This window comes from Magnolia sinica, chromosome 5 (genome assembly GCF_029962835.1).
Source record: "Magnolia sinica isolate HGM2019 chromosome 5, MsV1, whole genome shotgun sequence".
Classification (NCBI taxonomy): Eukaryota; Viridiplantae; Streptophyta; class Magnoliopsida; order Magnoliales; family Magnoliaceae; genus Magnolia; species Magnolia sinica.
The window spans coordinates 98,995,606-99,016,281 of NC_080577.1; the positions used below are offsets into that span (position 1 = coordinate 98,995,606).

Here is a 20,676-nt window from a genome sequence, read left to right on the forward strand (position 1 = left end):
GACGTCCAGTCACACACATGCATCTAGGCCAACCTGTTGTCCAACATGCGTGGCCCATCCCAGGTTCTCTTCCCCTCTGTTTCTTTCCTTTTTGGCTTAAAACCTCCCCATAGGATCCCCCCATTAATCCTCTACGTAAACCCCCTTAGATCTACCCCTAATATTCACTCCTAAACATGATCAACATGTGGTACAACGGAATTGTTTAATCTGGAAATTGCTAAATCAGTCCCTGTACCCTCGAATACCTTGACCGATTCCTAACCGGTATCTAGAAAACCTCATAATCCGAAATTCAAAACCCAAAAGGGTCCCAAATCTCAATTTTCCCCAATTTTCAAACCCTAGATTTTCCCCCAAATTGAAACTTTGTAAATCTCCAGAGTCAAGAACAATCCTATGCAAGAATGGGTGATTCTTATGCTCCTTTGGGCTTGTTTGGCTTTTAATTTTATTTGATCCAGCCCTAATGGTTATGTAGGCTTGGACCCCAATAGATTCCCCTTCTTGAACGTTTGATAGTATGTAGGATGTGGAATTTTGTGACTGTTTAATATTGGCATAATCACAAACTTGATTTCTTGCACTCCATGGTTAATTTCATGTCCTGCATCATATCGCCTTTTTAAGACAACATACTTTATTTTCCTCTTCCTTTCAAGTAAAGCAAGGAGAAGAAAGCATATAAATTTCATCAGTCAAATCACCATTTAAGAAGGCGTTCTTAACATTAAGCTGGTGCAACGGCCAATTCATTAGCAGCAAGGGAAATGACAACATGAACTAAGTTCATCTTTAGCAACAAGAGCAAAGGATTCAGAATAATCCTCACTATATGCCCGTGTTAAACCCTTTAGCAACTAGACGGGCTTTATATATGGCTATACTGCCATCAGGGTAGTATTTAAGAACATATGCCCAGCAACAACCCACCTGAGTCTTCCCACAATCAGGCCGCAATTCATATTCTACTCTCTTTGTCAGGTCTACAAATCAACTCGCTAATATCTTCACTAAGGCCCTCTTAATTGAAGTGGGAAGACATATTCAAGGCAAGCTGGGCATTATCGACATCTATGCCTCCGCTTGAGGGGGAATGTTATAGCATATAGGGGCTGTTGTGGGCCCTTGCACCTATTAGTTTTATGTTATTTCTTAAGTTTTTTCCTGTTTCCTAATTTTCCCTTTTACTTGGGGGTATTATATTTAATTTGACATATTTTGTTTTATAAATACAATAGGATTTCGATGTCCAACCCTACTAGTCTTTCCCTTCTTTCAAAGTTGTTCTTCTTTACAATATCAATAACAGAAACTGGTCTACAGAGGAGAGAGAGCACTACATAATTCACCACAATGAAAAACTTAAGGAATTCCACCATCACCCACTTTGGAAGAGATAGGGTTTGTTAGTGTTTCTTTCATCACCGAGAAATATGTCCCTCATGTTTTATTTTGAAGCAAGCAAAATTATTGACTCTCAAAATAGAACGCATGCAGTACTACCCAATGAGCAAAACAGACACTTCAACTAACATAATCCTACAACATCGAAGATTTTTTATCCAAAGACAAAAGACTAAAGAAAACTAAACTACCAATCATTTCAAAAATGGAAACATAAGCAATGGAATTAAAATTGGAATATGCACCAACCTTCAAATGAAATGCCATCATTGTTGTCCATAGGGAGCATTGGTAATGAATATGGAGCAACATTGGGCCGTGATGCCAAGTGAGTTGATGGTCTAGCAGAAGGATCCATCATTTTTTCCTGGGAACCAGAAAAATCGCTGTCAAACTTCTAAATGAAGTGAATTCAAGATAATGGGACTTCCAAAAGGAAATCAAGAGCTACTAACACAAGAAGATTACACATTATTTTTACACCAGTTGTAGAACAAAAGATGAAATTTTTCTTCAATATCTCAAGTCAGCAACCTTATTTCTTATATATATATATATAAGCAATGGAATTAAAATTGGAATATGCACCAACCTTCAAATGAAATGCCATCATTGTTGTCCATAGGGAGCATTGGTAATGAATATGGAGCAACATTGGGCCGTGATGCCAAGTGAGTTGATGGTCTAGCAGAAGGATCCATCATTTTTTCCTGGGAACCAGAAAAATCGCTGTCAAACTTCTAAATGAAGTGAATTCAAGATAATGGGACTTCCAAAAGGAAATCAAGAGCTACTAACACAAGAAGATTACACATTATTTTTACACCAGTTGTAGAACAAAAGATGAAATTTTTCTTCAATATCTCAAGTCAGCAACCTTATTTCTTATTTTATATATATATATATATATATATATATATATATATATATATATATATATATATATATAAGTATTAATACAATGATGTTAAATAACAACAGGAGGCATCTGTTTATCAACTATATTGTAGAAATCATAACCGAAACAGACAACCTGTGTATAAGAGCTTTACTAAGTCCATAAAGACCTCTCCAGATGGCCACACAAGCAAACTTGGCATGTAAGACCCAAATTGTGCATCAGGTAGGGCCGACTACACGGATGAAACAAACCAAATATCAATCCAGTGAGCCGGTCAACCCCATCAGGTGCATCACATGTACAAAAAAATGGATTGTTTAAGAAACGTTGCCAAAATTCCAAGCCTTTTGCCATGTGTGCCCATCTGATGAGTGGACTCGCCTAATTTTTGCATGAACCGCCTGATGCACGGCTTCTATGTCCCACAAATGAGCCATCATTGCAGGTGTGGCATGTGAGGTGCCTGTAGAGTGGTGCATGTCGGCTTAGCAAAACTCAATATATAAAGACAAATGAGACCTCTTTGAGGCAAGGCTCAGATCATCTCGCCCAACACAGCCCCAATGCAGTCTGGACTGTTTCAGCAGATTTAGGGGTTTGGAGGTGGAGAAGCGAATTAGAAGAAAATTGAGAGATTGGATGGAGACCAGCATAATCTTAAGAGATTGAAGAAAAGATAGATGACCTATGGTTAGGAGTGAGTTGGTTCAAGTTGAAGATTCTAAAAAGGGCAAGGGGAAGGCCCAAGAGGACGTGGGTGGAGGTAGCAGGAGAAGATAGACAGGAATGCTCTCTGGTTTAATTGAGGATATGGTCCTTGAACAGAGTAGAATGGCCGAACAGGATTCTTGTAGCTGATCCCCATTAGTTGTTAAACTCAAGAGACTACATTTTGGAAGACCTGGAGAGGAGGAAAACAGAGGAGAAGAAAATATTTTCTTCACTTCTCTCTCCTTGTTCCTATTTATAGACCACTTGTTACAAAAGGTAAGCTCAAAATCAAATTTAGAAGATACACCATTATCTCCAAAGATATGGTGCACCACAGGACAAGTGAATATGTGTACTCTCACACTCAAGTGCACTGCAATGCACATACACCGAAGACTGTGTACTTTAACAGTTGTGATAGGGCTTAGATGGAAGAAATACAAGCGATCAAGAAGAGTGTGAAGATTGGGTAGAGAAGATACAGGTAGGTTTTAAGGGGAAGAAAGGTGAGGAAAGGAGAGTGAGACATTGAGTAGCTGAGGTGAAGCTACCTTTATGGTCTGATTTTGCGTTGGCAGGGAAATATTCGAAACTAATAAAGACACCTGCTGAGAGAGAGAGAGAGAGAGAGAGAGAGAGAGAGAGAGAGAGAGAGAGAGAACAACATCTTACCTTTCTATCTTTGTTTTTCCTTGTCAGATCATCTTTCCTTCTCTTGCCAATTTCCTTTTTCTGGACCAAAAAAATGAAAGAGTGAGGCAATTTGAAAACAAAAAAAAAAACAAAACAAAACAAAACAAAAACAAAACTTTAGCTGAGAGAAAAGAAGAAAAGACGGATAAAAAAATGAAATAAAGCAAAAAGAAAATAGCTCAAAATCCAATCAAGTAAATGGATAAGAATGTCACGCATAAACAAGGATTGCATACACCTTCACTAGCAAAGGAGCTTTTCTGCTAAACATCACACTTACAAAAGATGCCAATTCTCATTATCAGAGATCAAATGTGCATAAGAACTGTCGGAATAATTTTATGGATACTCGAACCCAATAGCAACAACCATCCCTGTTTCGATGGCAAGGTGGACTCCATACTCAATGACACTACCTTTGATGAGAGTACCCAAGATATGTTGATATTCCAGAGATTCTATAGCAAAGGGAGCCACAGTCCTAAATATTGTTTGAAATCAACTCAGCCGAATTGTCTCCATTTTGGACAGTAACAAAATGAGGAATCAGAATGAAATGGACCAAAATGAAATGAGTTTGGGTGAGTCATACCAGTTATGGTCTCAAGGACAGTCACATTCTGAAACCACTATTTAGAACCATGAAGGAAGCCTTAGAAGAGATCAAATGTTTGTTTCTAAGCCAGGGATCAGATGATTCATTTCATGTCAAGATATGAAGTTGGAGGATTGGCATGATGTTTTAAATGGTGAATAGAGTGTAGCATCGTGTTCACCCCTCTGAAGCATGAGGTGTAACGTACAAAGCAAATTCATGATATTCTGCACCAAACTAGACTGATTAATAATGAAATTTAACAAATTTTCATGATAGTTGGTACCGGTGTTTTAAATATCGACGATATCAGTCGACATATCCCACGATATATCTTGTATCCCACCTATGCGATACGAAACGCACAGGTAATGCCGACATATCCCACCTATTCGATCTAATGAGCATTTTCTATCTTTGATACATATTTTTGTTGTAAATCGCATTAAACTAGTGTCAAATGGTTTTTTTAAAAAAAAAAAAATAGGATTCTTCATATTTTCCATGAAAAATCATGGATTTGGAACTTTGATTTCGAGATTTGGAGGAGATAGGTCAAGTTGCGGAAAATTAAGAAAAATCAAAATTTATAAATTTGTCGCAAATCGGTTTTAATCTTTGTATCCAAAGACAAAATTAAACATATATGTAACATGATCTAGTGATTCTTCTTTTGCTTTTAAATGTATTGCTTCTGTTTCCATACATGTCTTCTTACGTTTATAAATTATATGAATAGACTTCGAATATACTTGCATCAGTTCAGTTGGAAAAGCGTATATATTAGGACCCCATACAAAGGAAACTCTTATTATGTGCACTTTTTTTTTTTTTTGTAATGTTCCGATTCCTGTGTAATGATGTCTTTTTCAACAGTCCCTAAAGTTTCATTAAAAAATTCAACAAATTTTCCAATGTTCCCACGTTTCCCAACAAAATCAATACATTACGCGATACAACCGATATATCCCACGCAATAACCGATATGGATCCGTATCCCAAGGGTGCGATACATTATGCGAAAATGATATTTAAAACATTGGTTGGTGCAATCAAACACAACTAAAGTAATAGGAAAGGGCAATCATTAAGTATAAAGGTAAAGAAGGAGCAACAAAACTGATTTATACTGTTACTAGTATTATTTTACTAAAAGCATTGAAATGTTTAACTATTTTTTAATTGAAAATAAGAAAATGTAACAAATCATTGAAAACATTAATTGATTTTAATGTTGTAGTGGAAAATAACTTGTAATGTGAGCCACATAGAGCGTAGCCTATGTAGTAGGTAGCATTTTATCATGTAGTGTAGGCTACACACAACTTATGCTATTTTCATGAGCTATATAGCGTAGCTATTTAAAACACTGGGCATTATACACAAGGAACCGCTTTTTTAGATGATGAAGATGTTTAGGAGCCCTCTTGACCTTCTATCTGGTACCAATTGAATCAATTAACTGAGTATCCTAGAATACTCCTATATTACACCAGCTAATATCTATAATATGATTTATTTAATGGTTTGTGCTATCACTAGTCATAGCACTTCTAGAGGTGGACACAAACCGAGCTACCTCAATTAACTCGCTTGACTCAGCTCGAGCCAACTCAACTTGGCTCAGATTGAAAGTTGGGTTCGGGACGAGTCAACCTTTTTTTTTAGTTTGAAAAAATTTCAAGTCAAGCTCGAGTTGGTCCGAGCTCAATTTGAATTTGACTCAGTTCAATTCGACTCGACTCGACCTATATACATTTAAAAACAAATATAAATAAAATATGTATAATATCGAGCAATATAATATATATATATATATATATATATATATATATAATATCGAGCAATCAAGCTCGCCCTAAATCCCCTTTCTATTTTCTCGCCCTAGTCGACTGACTGCCCTCCCTCCCTCTCAAATACCCTTTCTTGTTTTCACCCTAACCGACCCGACTAGCCCTCCCTCCCTCTCAAATCCCCTTTCCTTTTTTTTCTCCCTAGCCGACCCGACCGGCCCTCCCTCCCTCTCAAATCCCCTTTCCTTTGTTTTCACCCTATCCAACCCGACCGACCCTCTCTCTCTCTCTCTCTCTCTCTCTCTCTCTATTTGGGCATTTGGTTGGCTGTTGTCCATGGCAACCCTCCCTCTCAAATCGAACTCGGCTTGAGCTGGCCAATCAGGCTCGAGGACCGAGCCGAGCCAAACTCGAGCTGAGTTAGGGTGTTGGCCGAACCGAGCCGAGCTGTGCCACGCTCAACCTGTTCGACTCGGTGTCCAGCTCTAAGCACTTGTACTGTTGTGGATTGATAGATTTGAATTACATTTATACAGTTACAAGTTTATGATGGTCAATAACCCGTGTTTCTTACTTTCACATAAATACATGTGATTATGCACTTTACTGATTTAAAAACTACTAAATAAACTCAAAAAATAAAGTAAATATTGTTACTGAAAGGTCAAAACTAGCATTAACAACTAGACAGATTTGCTATGACATGCTATACCACAAACGGGATAGATGAATGCTTAAAAACATTCCAAAAACTCACAGTTGTTAGTATGACAATAGTACACACCAATATGTCGATTTTTTGGCCGATTGATATGGTTACTGATACTGATACTTTTAACCACGGGTGCAGCAATAGGAAAGAAGCCAATGGTAAATGGAAAACCCACCTCTTAATGTATGGAAACTAAATTATTTTGATGAAAGCTCACTTCGTAATATGGTACCCATAGATATGAATATCGGTATCGAATCGGCCGATACGGCCATATCGTATCCATATCAGCACGAGACGAAACACGATATAGGTTCGTATCAACCTAATACGAAAAAAAAAAAACTGACCCATATCGGCCTGTATCAACCAATATGGGGCATATCGGCACCGATACGGGGCCGATACATTCATAAATGCCCAATTTGATTTATTATTTTTCAAAATTTCACTCATGTCTTCTTTTTTTCATTTAAACTATGGAAGAAGCTTAAAAACTCATTTTAGGCTAGATTTAAACCTATTTTTGAATCAAAACAAACAATTTGAATGGGATTCAACAAATCGAAGCAAAGTGGACCATTGTAGGAGAAATCGGAAAGGGGGTAAACTTTCACTTTCTTGTGATATTTTCATCTTCTTTTTGTTGTATTTCAAAGTAACGGGCCCTAGTTCACCAAATCATGCTTGATTTGTGTTCAATTAGGGTCCATTTAGTTGACCTTCAACAAATCAAACCGACAGATAACATTCTCATCAAAGAATGGTCCGATACACCATCATATGCATGTCCAAAATACAAACCCAAATATATATATATATATATTCATTCTTGAATATCTTAATATTCTCTTTTTTCCTGATATTTTCCTTAATTCTTTGGCTTAAAATAAAATAAAATAATTTGACGGATGCTAGCCAATATGGTCCGATACGGACAAATATCGATACATGACACCCACATCGTATTGTTTTTTAGTTGAACCGATATGCTCCCCGATACCAATATTCAGAACCATGATTAAGTCATAAATATCTACCTCATCCTACTTCTTAGGTATGGAAATGATAAAGGTCGTATCCCAAGCCCTCGTTGAAAACCCCTCAATCTAAAAACTCCAAGAATTTCTCCATAAGATCCATGTGGATACCTTCTTAAAGCATTTCCCATAAGATCCAATCTAATACCTCCCAAAAATCTTGAAAGAATGGCAAAATGAAGACCATCTGAATACGATGATCTTTCTCACACGTGCTTCTTTCTTTTCAACACCCTTTCCACCACCAACCTACCTAGGATAGATGGATGATAAAACAAAAGGCACCATCCACCCCAGGTCTCAAGACTGTAGAGACTTCTAAAACAATTAACAATAAAATTCTCCTAATCCCCAGGGCCCACCAAAAGGACATCATTCCTCAACACCTTATTAATATGATTCCCTTCCCGCCTAGCATTTGCAACACCGAGGAAGAAAATATTCTTCCTCTTCTTCAAAACACGTATTTCAATTTTCAATCTCCAACTAACTTCCTCAACTATCATAACATTTTTTATATCCATTTCTTTTAGGCATCCACTTGGTTTCCCTCTAGGTTTAACTTGAGCATTTGCAATGTTCACGGTCCAAAAATGTGTGGACTTCATCAGTTAGACAAATGGGGGTCCAAAAAACAAAGTGAGGATTAAAAACAATTAAATTAAAAATACAAATAACTCAAATTGAATTTCAACACGTCTCACACATGCACGTGAGAATGAGCTCAGACTCAGGGCAAGCAATTTAAAACCCAAACCCTCGTGAGTTGGTGAGACTCTCTTGAAAAGGGTACAAATCTCCAAGATCCTATCAAACCCCCTTTTCCTATATGGTGATTGGAACTCTCCTCTTACATGATATGTGGCTAAAAGAAACATCCCCACTAGTAAAACTAAGAGGCCTTCTGAAAATTTGTTTTTTTCCTAGCCAAAAAAAAAAAAACCAAGACTTTATTCTAAAACAAAATCATGGCTCTTCAGTTCCCACAACCAAAAAGACCAACAAGCACCACCATTTGGTGAACTAGAATCTATTTCATCACTAAATCACGCTCAGCTTAGCCATCAGGCTATCCTAGCTTGAACTCGGCTCGGCTCGGTCCTCGAGCCTGACTAGCTAGCTCGATTCGACTCGGTCGGCAACTTGGGCTAGCTCGAACTGAGTTCAATCTGAGCTTGAGCTTGATCTTTCGAGCCGAGTTCAAGTTCGACCTTACAAGCTGAGTTCGAGTTTAGGTTTTAGGGTTTATATATATACACAAAAAATAATTATATTAAGTGAACCCGATCTTAGTCAAATCGATTCGAACAAAGTCAAGTTCGAGTCAAGTTCCGAGCCGAGTCAAGTCAAGCTCAGTCTAGCTCGGACTAGGCTCGAAATTTTTCCTAGCTCAAAAAATCAGCTTGACTCGACTCAAACCCAATTTCGAGCCGAGTCGAGTCAAGAGAGTTAACCAAGCTAACTTGGTTCGTGTACAATTCTAATTGCATACAACCATGAGCACATAAAAAAATTGAAATAGATTTTATTTTTTTAAATAATCATATTTTTGGCAATATCAATACATCAACGATATTATCAAAATATCGCCGATACACTGGCAAGACGAGTGACACCTGGAATTTTCTATAGTCAAAATTATTAGCGATACAAGTGACACTTGGAATGTACAAAGTCGAAAATATTGGTGATACATTGGCGATATTAATACATTGGTGATACTTAGCGATGCATCGCCAATACCTCAAATTTATGATTCTACTGGTGTTATCGATATCGCTACTAGTGTTATCGTTACCGTTGTGCTGGAGATGGAGATAATATCGGGGATATTTCGATAATATCAGAAATTCTTCGAACAATTGTTGCAACTGATCTTTTCCTTTTGAAAAGATTCAAGCCATCCTTAACTCCACCCATGTCTCCATCACCAGATCTAACAACAATACCTCACAGATGCAGGATCCGATAACCTTGAAGGCCTCGGGAAACATAGCCCCAAAGGAACACTCCACAGCTTCGGTTAGTGAAACCTGGTAGATCTCCACTATCGGCCGAAGAGATCCAAAATTCTAACTGAGATAGATGCTTAATAAAAAAGGCACCTTGCTCCACTCAGATATCAAAGCAACACCCTTTTACCTCTTCCAGAGTGGTGCTAACCCTAGTCTCCGCCACAAGGCTCCATTCAGGCTTCTCCCGAGCATTGTCTAACACCCATGGGTTCACAAGAATCGTCAGCCTGGCCCTGTGCAAACCCCTCCACATCCACCTTGACTCTAGCAACCCCCCCCCCCCCCAAAAAAAAAAAAAAACCACTATATCTCTTAAGATCATTTCCACTGCCCAACTCCTCCCTAAAGACAAAACTCCCTTCCACCCTCACCTACTTCCCCTAGCCGAGTACTATCCTGAGCTTCTCCACCTTCTTCGAGATCTGGTGGTTCATCGACTCAAGCTCGTACCTTACTCTTTAAACCAACAACATCTTTCCTTCGAAGCTCCTCCGATGGAGTTTAGACATTACAGAGGAGGCGTCCTTCCATAGCTTCCCAATTCCTCTCCTTGGAAATGATCACCTCCTTCACCTCTCCTACCAACCTAAAGACCCATCGAAAATTGTGGTCTGTCCACCCCTCTGAAAAATTTTCAACAAATAGGGTAGTGAACACCAAATGCAACCCGGAGTTTCCACCAACAGCACTCGCACCCACATCCACCTTCTAAGGTTTCTACACCTAACCCAATCTCCTTGAGCACCCCCTTCCTCTCATCCCTCATCTATTGTTTATGGCAGAACCCCAGTCCCCCAGACTCCATCCCGACATCTCTGCCCACCACAATCATCTCCTTCCACTTCCCATTATCAAGCTTCTTTCTCCATCCCAACCATCCTTGCTAGTTGCTACCCTCTACCCCATCAGTGAACCTAACCAGTACTTCCCTAGCCAGTTACTCTCCCTTTTTTAACTACGAGCCTCTTGCTTGCTCTGCGCTTTTGGTGGTGCCGCCGCACCTCTCTCACCATTGTTGAGGTAGATAGTCTCCCCCACCTCTCGTCTTCGAACCCAACTCCTCCTTACACCCTACTCCAAAGCTTTTGCAGACTTTTTACCTTGTAGTTTTGCTTCGTCCCAGCCTACCAATTTTCCTCTTGAAGCCCCCCGTAAGACTCCCCTATGTTTACTCCTCAATATGCCCGTTAAGCGCCTCAATCTCTTGAGAAGTATGCAAGATCTCTCTCTCTCTCTCTCTCTCTCTCTCTCTCTCTCTCTCTCTCTCTCTCAATCTAAAGATGAAACAGATTCGTAAAGGACGTGAACATGATGGGTTGTACTATCTTAATTGTGAAGTTGTTGGCGCAACATCACAAAAGAATCTCTCCTTATTAGCGCCATTGCTATCTCAATCACTCATCATTGAAGAGTTTCGAAGGCGTTATTCATTCCTCATTGTTTGTGTTAGTTTTAGAGTGTGAAGTGTGTGAGCTTAGCAAATGCCATCATGTTCCTTTTCTACCACGTGTGGGAAAGTGTAGTTCAGTTCCTTTTTCCTTAGTCCATTTAGATGCTTGATGGCCAATTAAAATTTTCAGTTGGTCAGGGTATAAATATTTTGCTACATTTGTTTATGATTCTTCGCAAATGACTTGGATCTATTTAGGGAAAGATAGATATGAATTATTCTATTTTAAGACCTTTCACACGGAAGTATAAAACCAATTTAACTCAGAAGTGTCTGTGTTTCTTTCTGATATTGTCGAGGCATATATGTCCCAATTTTTTAGTTTATATTTTTCTTATCAAGTATATTGCATTAAACATCGTGTATCCACAACCCATTACAAAATGGTGTTGTAGAACAAAGTTGACTCGTGCTTATTAATTCATATGAATGTTCCCAAAAGTTGGAGTGATGCATAACTTATGGTGTGTTTTTTAATAAGTTGAATGCCTTCGACTGTTTTAATAGGTAAATTCTCTTATGAAGTTTTACTCACATATACTCCATTGTTTTCTTTACTTCCCAAACTTTTTGGATGTGTATGCTTTATTCATCAATTGGAGTCAGGCTATGATAAATTAGGTTTAGAGCCATTAAAATATATTTTTATGTACTCTTGAACATAGAGGTTGTTACAGTCCTTCTCTTCGAAGATTGTTTGTAGATATTACATTTTTTTAGTCCACTCTGTTCTTCTCAAAAGATAGTAATTCTATTGATGTGGAAGTTGCGCCGATATCTGTTGGGGTTGAAGAAGACAATCTAATCTCCTCCCTCTACTGACTCTATTCCCACTATGCCCCAACTGAAAGTCTACTCACCACAAAAATGGATAGATAGTGTGACCAATAATGATTTGCCATCCGCCATATCCTCTTTCGAGCCTCATGATCCAGTGACTTATCCAGATAAGTCTGATGTCCCTATTGCTTTGAGAAAAGGTAAGTGTATGTGTACTAACTACCCTATCTCTAAATGTGTCCTTTCAATGATTATTTCCCACTTTTCGTATATTTTCCCTATCATTGTCCTCACATTTTATTTTCAAGTCATATTAGGAGGCATTGTTACACAAGGGGTGGAAGCAAGCAATGGAAGATGAAATGGTTGCTCTTTATCATAATAGTGCTTAGAACTCACCAATCTACCTGCCGGTAAAGGTGATGTTGGTTGTAGCATTGCAAGTGAGGGTACACCATTAAGTTTCACCTTGATGGTATGGTTAAATGTTTGAAGGCTTGTTTGGTTGCAAAGGTAAGGTATATACTTGGACCCTTGTGTTGATTATATCGAAAAATTTCCTTTTGCCAAGTTGAACTCTATTCGTGTTATCCTTTCTGTAGTCTGTAATCATTGCTGGCCTTTCTTACAATTGAACGTTAAAAAAAATAATTATTATAATTATAATAATAATAAAAAAGTCTTTCTTCATGGTTATCTCATAGTCATAGAGGAGGTCTATGTGGAGCAACCATCTAGGTTTGTTGCCCAAGGGGAGTTTGACAAGGTGTGGAAATTGAATTGGGTGATTTATTGGTTGAAGCAATCACCACATGCATGGTTTGACAAATTCACTAAGGATTTGTTGAATTGTGGCTTTATTTGAAGTCATGTTGATCATTTTGTCTTCGTACGGAAAGACACCTTAGGTGGTATTATGTTAGTGGTGTATATTGATGATATTATTGTTATAGGAAATGATAATAAGGGGATTGACGAGCTTAAGAAGTATATCTCTAAAGACATTTTCTTATAAAATATCATAGTCATCTTTGATACTTTCTTGATATAGATCTAAGGAATCAATTTGTCTCAATGAAAATATGTTCTGGATCTGCTCACGGAGATGGGTCTTCTTGGTACTAAGCTACTTCATATACTAATGGATCTAAATCACAAACTGGTTAGTGATTAAGGAGATTTAGAAACCTAGGGAGATGGAAGATTGGTTGGGAAACTCATCTATTTACTCGTCATTCAGTCGGACATATATTTTGTTATGAATGTGGGGTGAGTCGGTTTATGGACTCTCTAATGGTTCCTCACATAGATGTGGTTATTCGAATTCTGTAGTTTCTTAAAGGAGCACCAAGATACGAAATTCTGTACAGATGAAAGAATTATCTTCATGTCATAGGATACTATGATGCTAACTGGGCGAGTTCTTTAATAGATAAGTGGCTTACTATTGCGTATTGTACGTTTGTGGGAGGATATCTAGTCAAGTGGAAGAGTAAGAAACAGTGTGTTGTGGCCTGATAAAGCGTTTAAGCAGCATATAGAGATATGGCTCATACTACTTGTGAGTTAGTCTGGATCAAGAAGTTATTGCAGGAAATGGGGTTTGCAAGTGAATCTACATATGTAGTTGTTTTGTGAAAATCAGGCGGCATCCCTCATTGCAAACAATCTAGTCTATTATAAGAGAACTGAATATATTAAGGTTGACTCTCACTTCATATGTGAGGTCTCTATTGGAGAAATCTCTACACCATATTTCCATTCTCAGGATCAACTTGCTAATGTGTTCACCAAGGCTCTTAATCACAATCAATTTACACGCATATACTCCAAGATTGGCATCAACAACTAGTGTTCGAGGTATCGGTATCGTTACAAGTTTCGCTAGCCGACGATACAGAAACAATATCAATATTGTTGATAACTAGAAATGTGGGGAACATGGGAAATACAGTGAAATTTTTCAGTGAAGCTTCAGGTGATTCTAAAATACATATATTTGCATATTTACGAGTAAAAAATTTGCAAAGAAGAATGCATACATAATAAGTTTCCATTTAGTAGGGGGCTTAAAGCATGTGTCGTTGTAAAAAATCAGTCCAACATTCCATCCAAACATCCATCAGTATTTTGAAACATTGGCAGCAACCATTGTTGCCAAATGCGATCACATATGCACATATGCGATTGCATATGCGCATACTGTTGATCAAATCGCATATGCCATGATGGCATATGCGATCCTGGCAAGTATGCCATGGCATACTTTTATATGCGACCAATATGCGATCGCATATTTCCCAATAGCCAAGAGTGGAAGAATTTTTTATTTTTATTTTTTTTTCAAATCGGAGAACTTTTGCCTATAAATAGGCAGTCATATCCCCTCCATTTTCACTATTCTTTACTCCAAAGCTCTAAATCTCTTACTCTTTCTCTCTTACATCTCTTTCTCTCTTACTCTAATCTCTCTACAATTATTTCAATTATGTTTATTTTTTGTATTTTATAAGTTGTGCTTACTTTTTGTAAATTAAGTTGTTAGTTATAACTTGTAAGTTGTTTCAAGTTATCCATTTATCATTAAAATTTCTTTGTTCGAAGTTTATAATAATTAGTTATCTTTTAATGTAGCTTGTTGATTGTTTTGCTAATGAGTAATTAAATATATCACTTAATGAAACACTCAAACTATAATGAAATAAGTAAAATAACCCGATCCAATCGTGTGTACTATTTAGAAAAGTTTTTCCTCTTTTTTTAGATTTTTTTCAATTTTTTTCCTTTTTCTTTCAAATTTTTATTATTCAAAAAAAAATGTCATTGCATATGCAATTGTGCAATCGCATATGTTGATCGCATGCGATCGCATATGCGATTTGATAACATTGGGCAGCACACGATATTTCACCAAGAAATCGTTGATAACTGGAAAGGAAACAAAAGAATGTGGTCTCAATATCACCCATGTTGCGTTAATGATAATATTGTCAACAATTCAATCATTGCATACAACCATGCAACCATTAAAAAAATTAAAAAAAATAAAAGAAGTTGAAATGGAATTTTTTTTTAATAAATAGATTTTTGGCAACATCGATACATTGGCGATATTATTGAAATATCGCCAATAAACTAGCGATACAAGCGACACTTGGAATTTACATAGTTGAAAATATTGGCGATACATTTGAGATATCGATACATTGGCGATACTCATACAAGCGACACCTAGAATTTACATAGTCGAAAATATTGGTGATACATTGGTGATATTTAACGATACATCACCGACACTTGGAATTTATAATACCATCGGTGCTATCGGTATCGCTACCAGTGTAATGGGTATCATCGAGCTAGAGATAGAGATAATATTGGAGATATTTTGATAATATTGGAGATACTCCGAACAATGGTTGCATGCATGTCAAACTATCAGCATGTCAACAACTCAAAAAATAGCAAAGTGAATAAGAATATGATGCAAGCTTCAATGGACATGAAACAGATAGCTAAGGAACTTACAGTCATCCATCTGCACCGCAGGGCCACATCCCGAACTGTCTTTTCATGTAACTGCAGTGCAATTTTCGCATAGCGAACTATGTTTGAGTCTGAGGCATATCTGCAGCCCATTAGGTAATCAAATCAGCCCATGTGCTTTGGTTTAGATAGGAAGGGGAAAAACAAGACCCCTCATAACCACATGTGCAGATGAGAAATGGATAATGACCTCATGTCCCATCAAACTATCAAGTAGAAATGAAACACAAGAATGAATGAATATATATATATATATATATATATATATATATATATATATATATATATATATATATATAGATATATATATATTTCATAGTGAGCTATTTCAGAAAAGAAACCATGCAGCCATAATTTACAGCATTTACAGCAATTAGTAAGTTAACCTATCCACGATTCACCAAGATTGTGGAAAAAGGAGCTTTGCTATGCCCACACTCTGTACAAGGCTGCTACTACACACGCCACCACATGTGCTAGCATTGCTGACAGGTGCAATATCTAAGCATCCTATTAGATGGTTCTGACCATGTACATGTTCCCTCCCAACAATAAATCTAGTCCATTCATAAGGTGGGCCCCAATCTCAGAAACAATTGGACAGTCATTAAAAAAAAAAAAATAGCATAGTATTTTTCAGCTGTAAATTTGTTTTGTAAATTGCAGCCCACCAGACGATTGGAATGACTTGATTCTTGGGCAAAAGCATGCAAACGGTGGTAGACATTTGATGAATGGAATATATCTGGTACAATGTGCCAGGCTGGCACATATGTTGACGTGTGCAATAGAAGCCATGTACACACGTGTGGGCTTTGCAGAACTCATGAAAAAGTACTCAAAATTTTTAAAAAATAAATAAATAAATAAAGGAACCAAATGAATGCTCTGAAGTTCATGGCACTAAGTTGCTTGAAACAATGGAGTAAACATGATCAAATTCGAAAGCAAACTGAACGAAATCCCAGGCTTCTTGAATTCCAGAAGCAGATCCGTGAAGAGTTTATGCATACTAAATTAAAAAGATGGTGAGAAGATGAGACTGTTTACAGTAGAGTTAGAGCTGGGTACATGAAGTGGATTGTGCCTCTAGAGTTTTGTGCAATCGCTTGAGTGTTGGGTAGTTAGAAGGCAACATGAAAATATGATGAGTGTTGAAAAGATGAGGATGTTCTGATGGCTGTGTGGGAGGGCTAAAAAAGATAGACAAGATTGAGGTCATCTGAAGCAGGTCCCAGTAAGATAAAACGATGGAGAGAACTAGTAGGGCTGGATATTTGATTAGGGTTGAAGGGCCTGACAAGAGGATGACAGGAGAACACAAAAAGACTTGGATTGAAGTGGTGAAAAGGAACAGAAAGGCTTGTTCTCTTACTGTGATAAAGGTCCTGAAAAGAGGATGAAAGGAGGACACTAAAAGACTTGGATTGAAGTGGTGAAAAGGAATGGGAAGGCTGTTCTCTTACTGAGACAGAGCATTAGATAGGATGATTGCTGAAACCATACTCATAAAGGCAGCCCCATATGGAGGGTACAAGGCTATGACGAATTGGTGACTCTCTTTTTTTTTCTTTCTTTTTGAGAGAGAGAGAGAGAGAGAGAGAGAGAGAGCGAGAATTGGTGATGATGTGATGATGTGATGATGATTATGATATAACTCGTAGACCGTAATCAACTTGTTGATCGTAATCAACCTATGTAATAGACTATCAGATAGCACTTGCTTGTAATCAACCGATGTGTGAGTTTTGTGCTCTCATTGCCGGTTCCCAAACTGGATAGAGGAGGAAGTTGTGTCAAGTTGGAAGCCAGCGTCAAACTTATGCCATGACTTTCATCGTGGAAAAAAAAATTAAAAAATTAAAAAGGCCAACCCCAATTAATTGGTACAAGGCTTAGACGGTGATGATGATGATGATATGTTGCAATAAAGAATCAAATGTCTAGATATTTTGCAGCCCAATAATCACTGTAAACCCACATTTCTTCCACAAATTCAGTAACAGCAAGTTAGAGACAGAATGTGAGATAAAAGACGAGGTCCAAAATACAAAAAAGAAGCTGCAAAAGTAAGTTACCACATGTTCAGTGACAAAGGATAATGGATGAAGCATAGCGTGAAACAACACTAATTGGATGACACCAACCATCCAATTTTTCCCATTGAATTTGGAATATTGACTACTTTTGTTTTTTTTAATTATCAATTTGATGGCCAATAATCAACAAGATTAAAGAAACATCATGTGGCCGTTGTAAAAATAATAGTAGATCTGCACCATTTTATGTTACAATTAACAGTGCTGTACAGGGCATTATATAACAGCTTGGCAACCTTTTTAAATATAACAGCATTACATAGCGAAATATAGAGTTGTTTTGTGCTAAGTAATAAATAAAATTTTAAAATCCAAGTTTAACTTTCCTTGGCCCCAAAGACTATTCCTATATACGGTGAGACCAACAATGCAGACAGTCATGAGTAACTAGTATGCATGCCATGCGTACGGTGGATGTCAAGAAGAGTATGATATCCCATACCATATAATTCCTCTTTCCAAACAAATAATCAAAGGAAACCCACAACGCAACCAACAGATCCAGCTACAAAAACTCAAAATCAACATAGGCAAATACAAAAACGGAAATACATTAAAAGAATCCAAATTTCTTAAAAGAGCATAGCCACTACTTGGTAACAGACCAAAATGACAAACCAACAGACCCTTAAGATTAAAGGAGGAAAAAAGACCTGACAATCAACTCACAAACATAGAATAGAAAAGGGATAGAATGTTCTAGGCAAAGTATTGCAAGTCATGCACACGCCCAATCACACAATATACTTCTGGCATATTGTCCAAATCCAATTGTCAAAATTGCAGGTCCCACTACAAATGGCCATGGCCCAAAAAATTAGATCGATTGGACAATCCCAACCATTTGGTCATTTGGTGTTTGCTTGTTGAAATCAGAATGTTGGCTGTTTCTACTTGCATGCCACTTGCGTGCTTACCATCTGTTGTACTCTACCAGAGAACAGTTACAACAACAACAACAACAACAACAACAACAACAACAAAAAAAAAAAAACAAATAAGACCCATTTAAAAAATAAAAATAAAAAAAAATTATTTAAAAAATTAAAACAAAACAAAACAAAACAAACAAACAAACAAAAATCAAATTCCACAATCCAACAACAAATTGGAAGAAAATAATCAGAGAAAGAAGACAATTCTACCATATGCCAGCAGTAACAAGCACAAAACAAGTGTCAAGCATCCGAAGGAGAAAATAGATAAAAGCCACATATTCCAAAAGGTACTTACAAAAGATCCAGCAATCAAAAGAAGAAGCTACCAGAAATGGATAGATTCCAAACAGCTAATAACAGAAAACCCAAGATACATGCAAAAATCAAGAAACAAGAAGAGAGAGAGAGAGAGAGAGAGAGAGAGAGAGAGAGAGAACCAAACAGATACCAATTAAAAACAGATAAAAATGGCCCACAAAAATCATATATCAGATTTCAAACATATAATCAACAAAAATCTACAATTCAACCCCTTGCAATAACAAACCAATAAAAAATAATAAGAGCATATAAACCCACATTCAAAGAACCTCCCATCAATCCCATCTCTTAAAAAAAAAAAAAAAAAACTCACTTGGTAAGCCCTTCTTCCAAGATCGACTGCTCCTCTGATGACCACTTCGCCGCAATACCCGGGTTGTGCTTCAACGCCTGCTCCGGCCTCGAATTCTCCACAGCACACGCCCCCGAATTGCTATTACTAGGATTCCCGGCTGCACCGACACCATTGGAAGCCAAAGCACCGTGGCTCCCTTCTTGATTCCCAGATGGATTTGTACTAGCAGCCATCAAGGAACAAAACCCACTTCCCAGAATCTCAGAATCTGCCGTCTGTTCCCTCCAATTCGGCTATTCCCGCCATAAAAGATTCAAAACAAAAGCCCAGTGAAGTTGGAATAACAGAGGCTTCTTTTTGGAATTTGAATGAGACTGAAGGGAGCTCTCTCTTCTCTCTCTCTCTCTCACTATGAGATTCAATCATTGAAGGAAACAGAAAGCCTTGAAATCGGAAGTTCTCTTCTGCAATTTTATTCTTTGTAAGAGAAAGGGAAAGAGTTCTCAAGTGAGGGAGATCCTCCATCCAGAAGGTCTCGAACCCCTGGGAATGTGAAATTACCAAATGGTCCCTCTATTGGGAGTTGCTGGGCCCACCTTCGTATTTAGTGGGCCTTAATCCATGCCCGGCCGTACCTGGTCCAAGTTTCAAAATTTTGTTTCAGTGTTACCGTATAGTTCACCACCGAAACTGATAAGAATCGGTCGTATCGGCCGATTCAGGCCGACAGGTTGATACACCCGAACTCGGCCCTGCATCTTCTAAATTGGATGGATAGGATTCTCTTATCATTGTAATATTAGGAAGCGTTTGGTATCTTTACAAATAAGAGTTTATGGGCTATTTCTACAAAAATAAACTTTTAGCCGGTCCTATCAAATTCTAATAATAGTGTTTATTTATTTAAAAGTTAATAATAAACTTCAATTTTTATAAGTTAGGGAGGATTATTTTTTCAAACCTAGCTTATTTAGCTTAAGCAGTGAAGATTTTGGACTAATCTTTTGATAAATTTGCTCGTAAAGTTTTCAAATAAATTCTATCTAACCCTCTTATTTTCTCTCTACGATTTCTTCGAAGTAAGCTCACATGATGAATGATCCATATTAAAGGTAGGCCTTACATGATGAATGGTACATATCAAAGGTGGGCCGCATGATGCATGATCACATAAAAGGTGAGCCCTAGCCCCACATGATGGACGATCCACATCAAGCGGGTCCTTTTGATGGATAGTCCACGTCAAAGGTGGGACCCATACAATGGATGGTGGACATTGAATGTGGGACCACGTGATGGACGTTGACATTAGAGGTGGGCCCACATGATGGATGGTGGACATCAAAGGTGAGTCGCACATGACGGACTATCCACATCAAG

General features: G+C 37.7%; 1 protein-coding gene across 1 annotated transcript in view; it reads right to left on the minus strand.

Annotated features, from left to right (window-relative positions):
* LOC131246407 (uncharacterized) overlaps positions 1-19,823 on the minus strand; it is a 50,640-nt gene extending 30,817 nt beyond the window's left edge. The window contains exons 1-4 of the mRNA XM_058246514.1: positions 19,315-19,823; positions 15,626-15,725; positions 3,692-3,751; positions 2,000-2,117 (exon numbers count right to left, since the gene is read on the minus strand). Coding sequence (XP_058102497.1) covers positions 2,000-2,117; positions 3,692-3,751; positions 15,626-15,725; positions 19,315-19,529 — 493 coding nt within the window. The 5' untranslated portion in view covers positions 19,530-19,823. The remainder of the gene's footprint in view (positions 1-1,999; positions 2,118-3,691; positions 3,752-15,625; positions 15,726-19,314) is intronic.
* Positions 19,824-20,676: the final 853 nt, after the last annotated feature.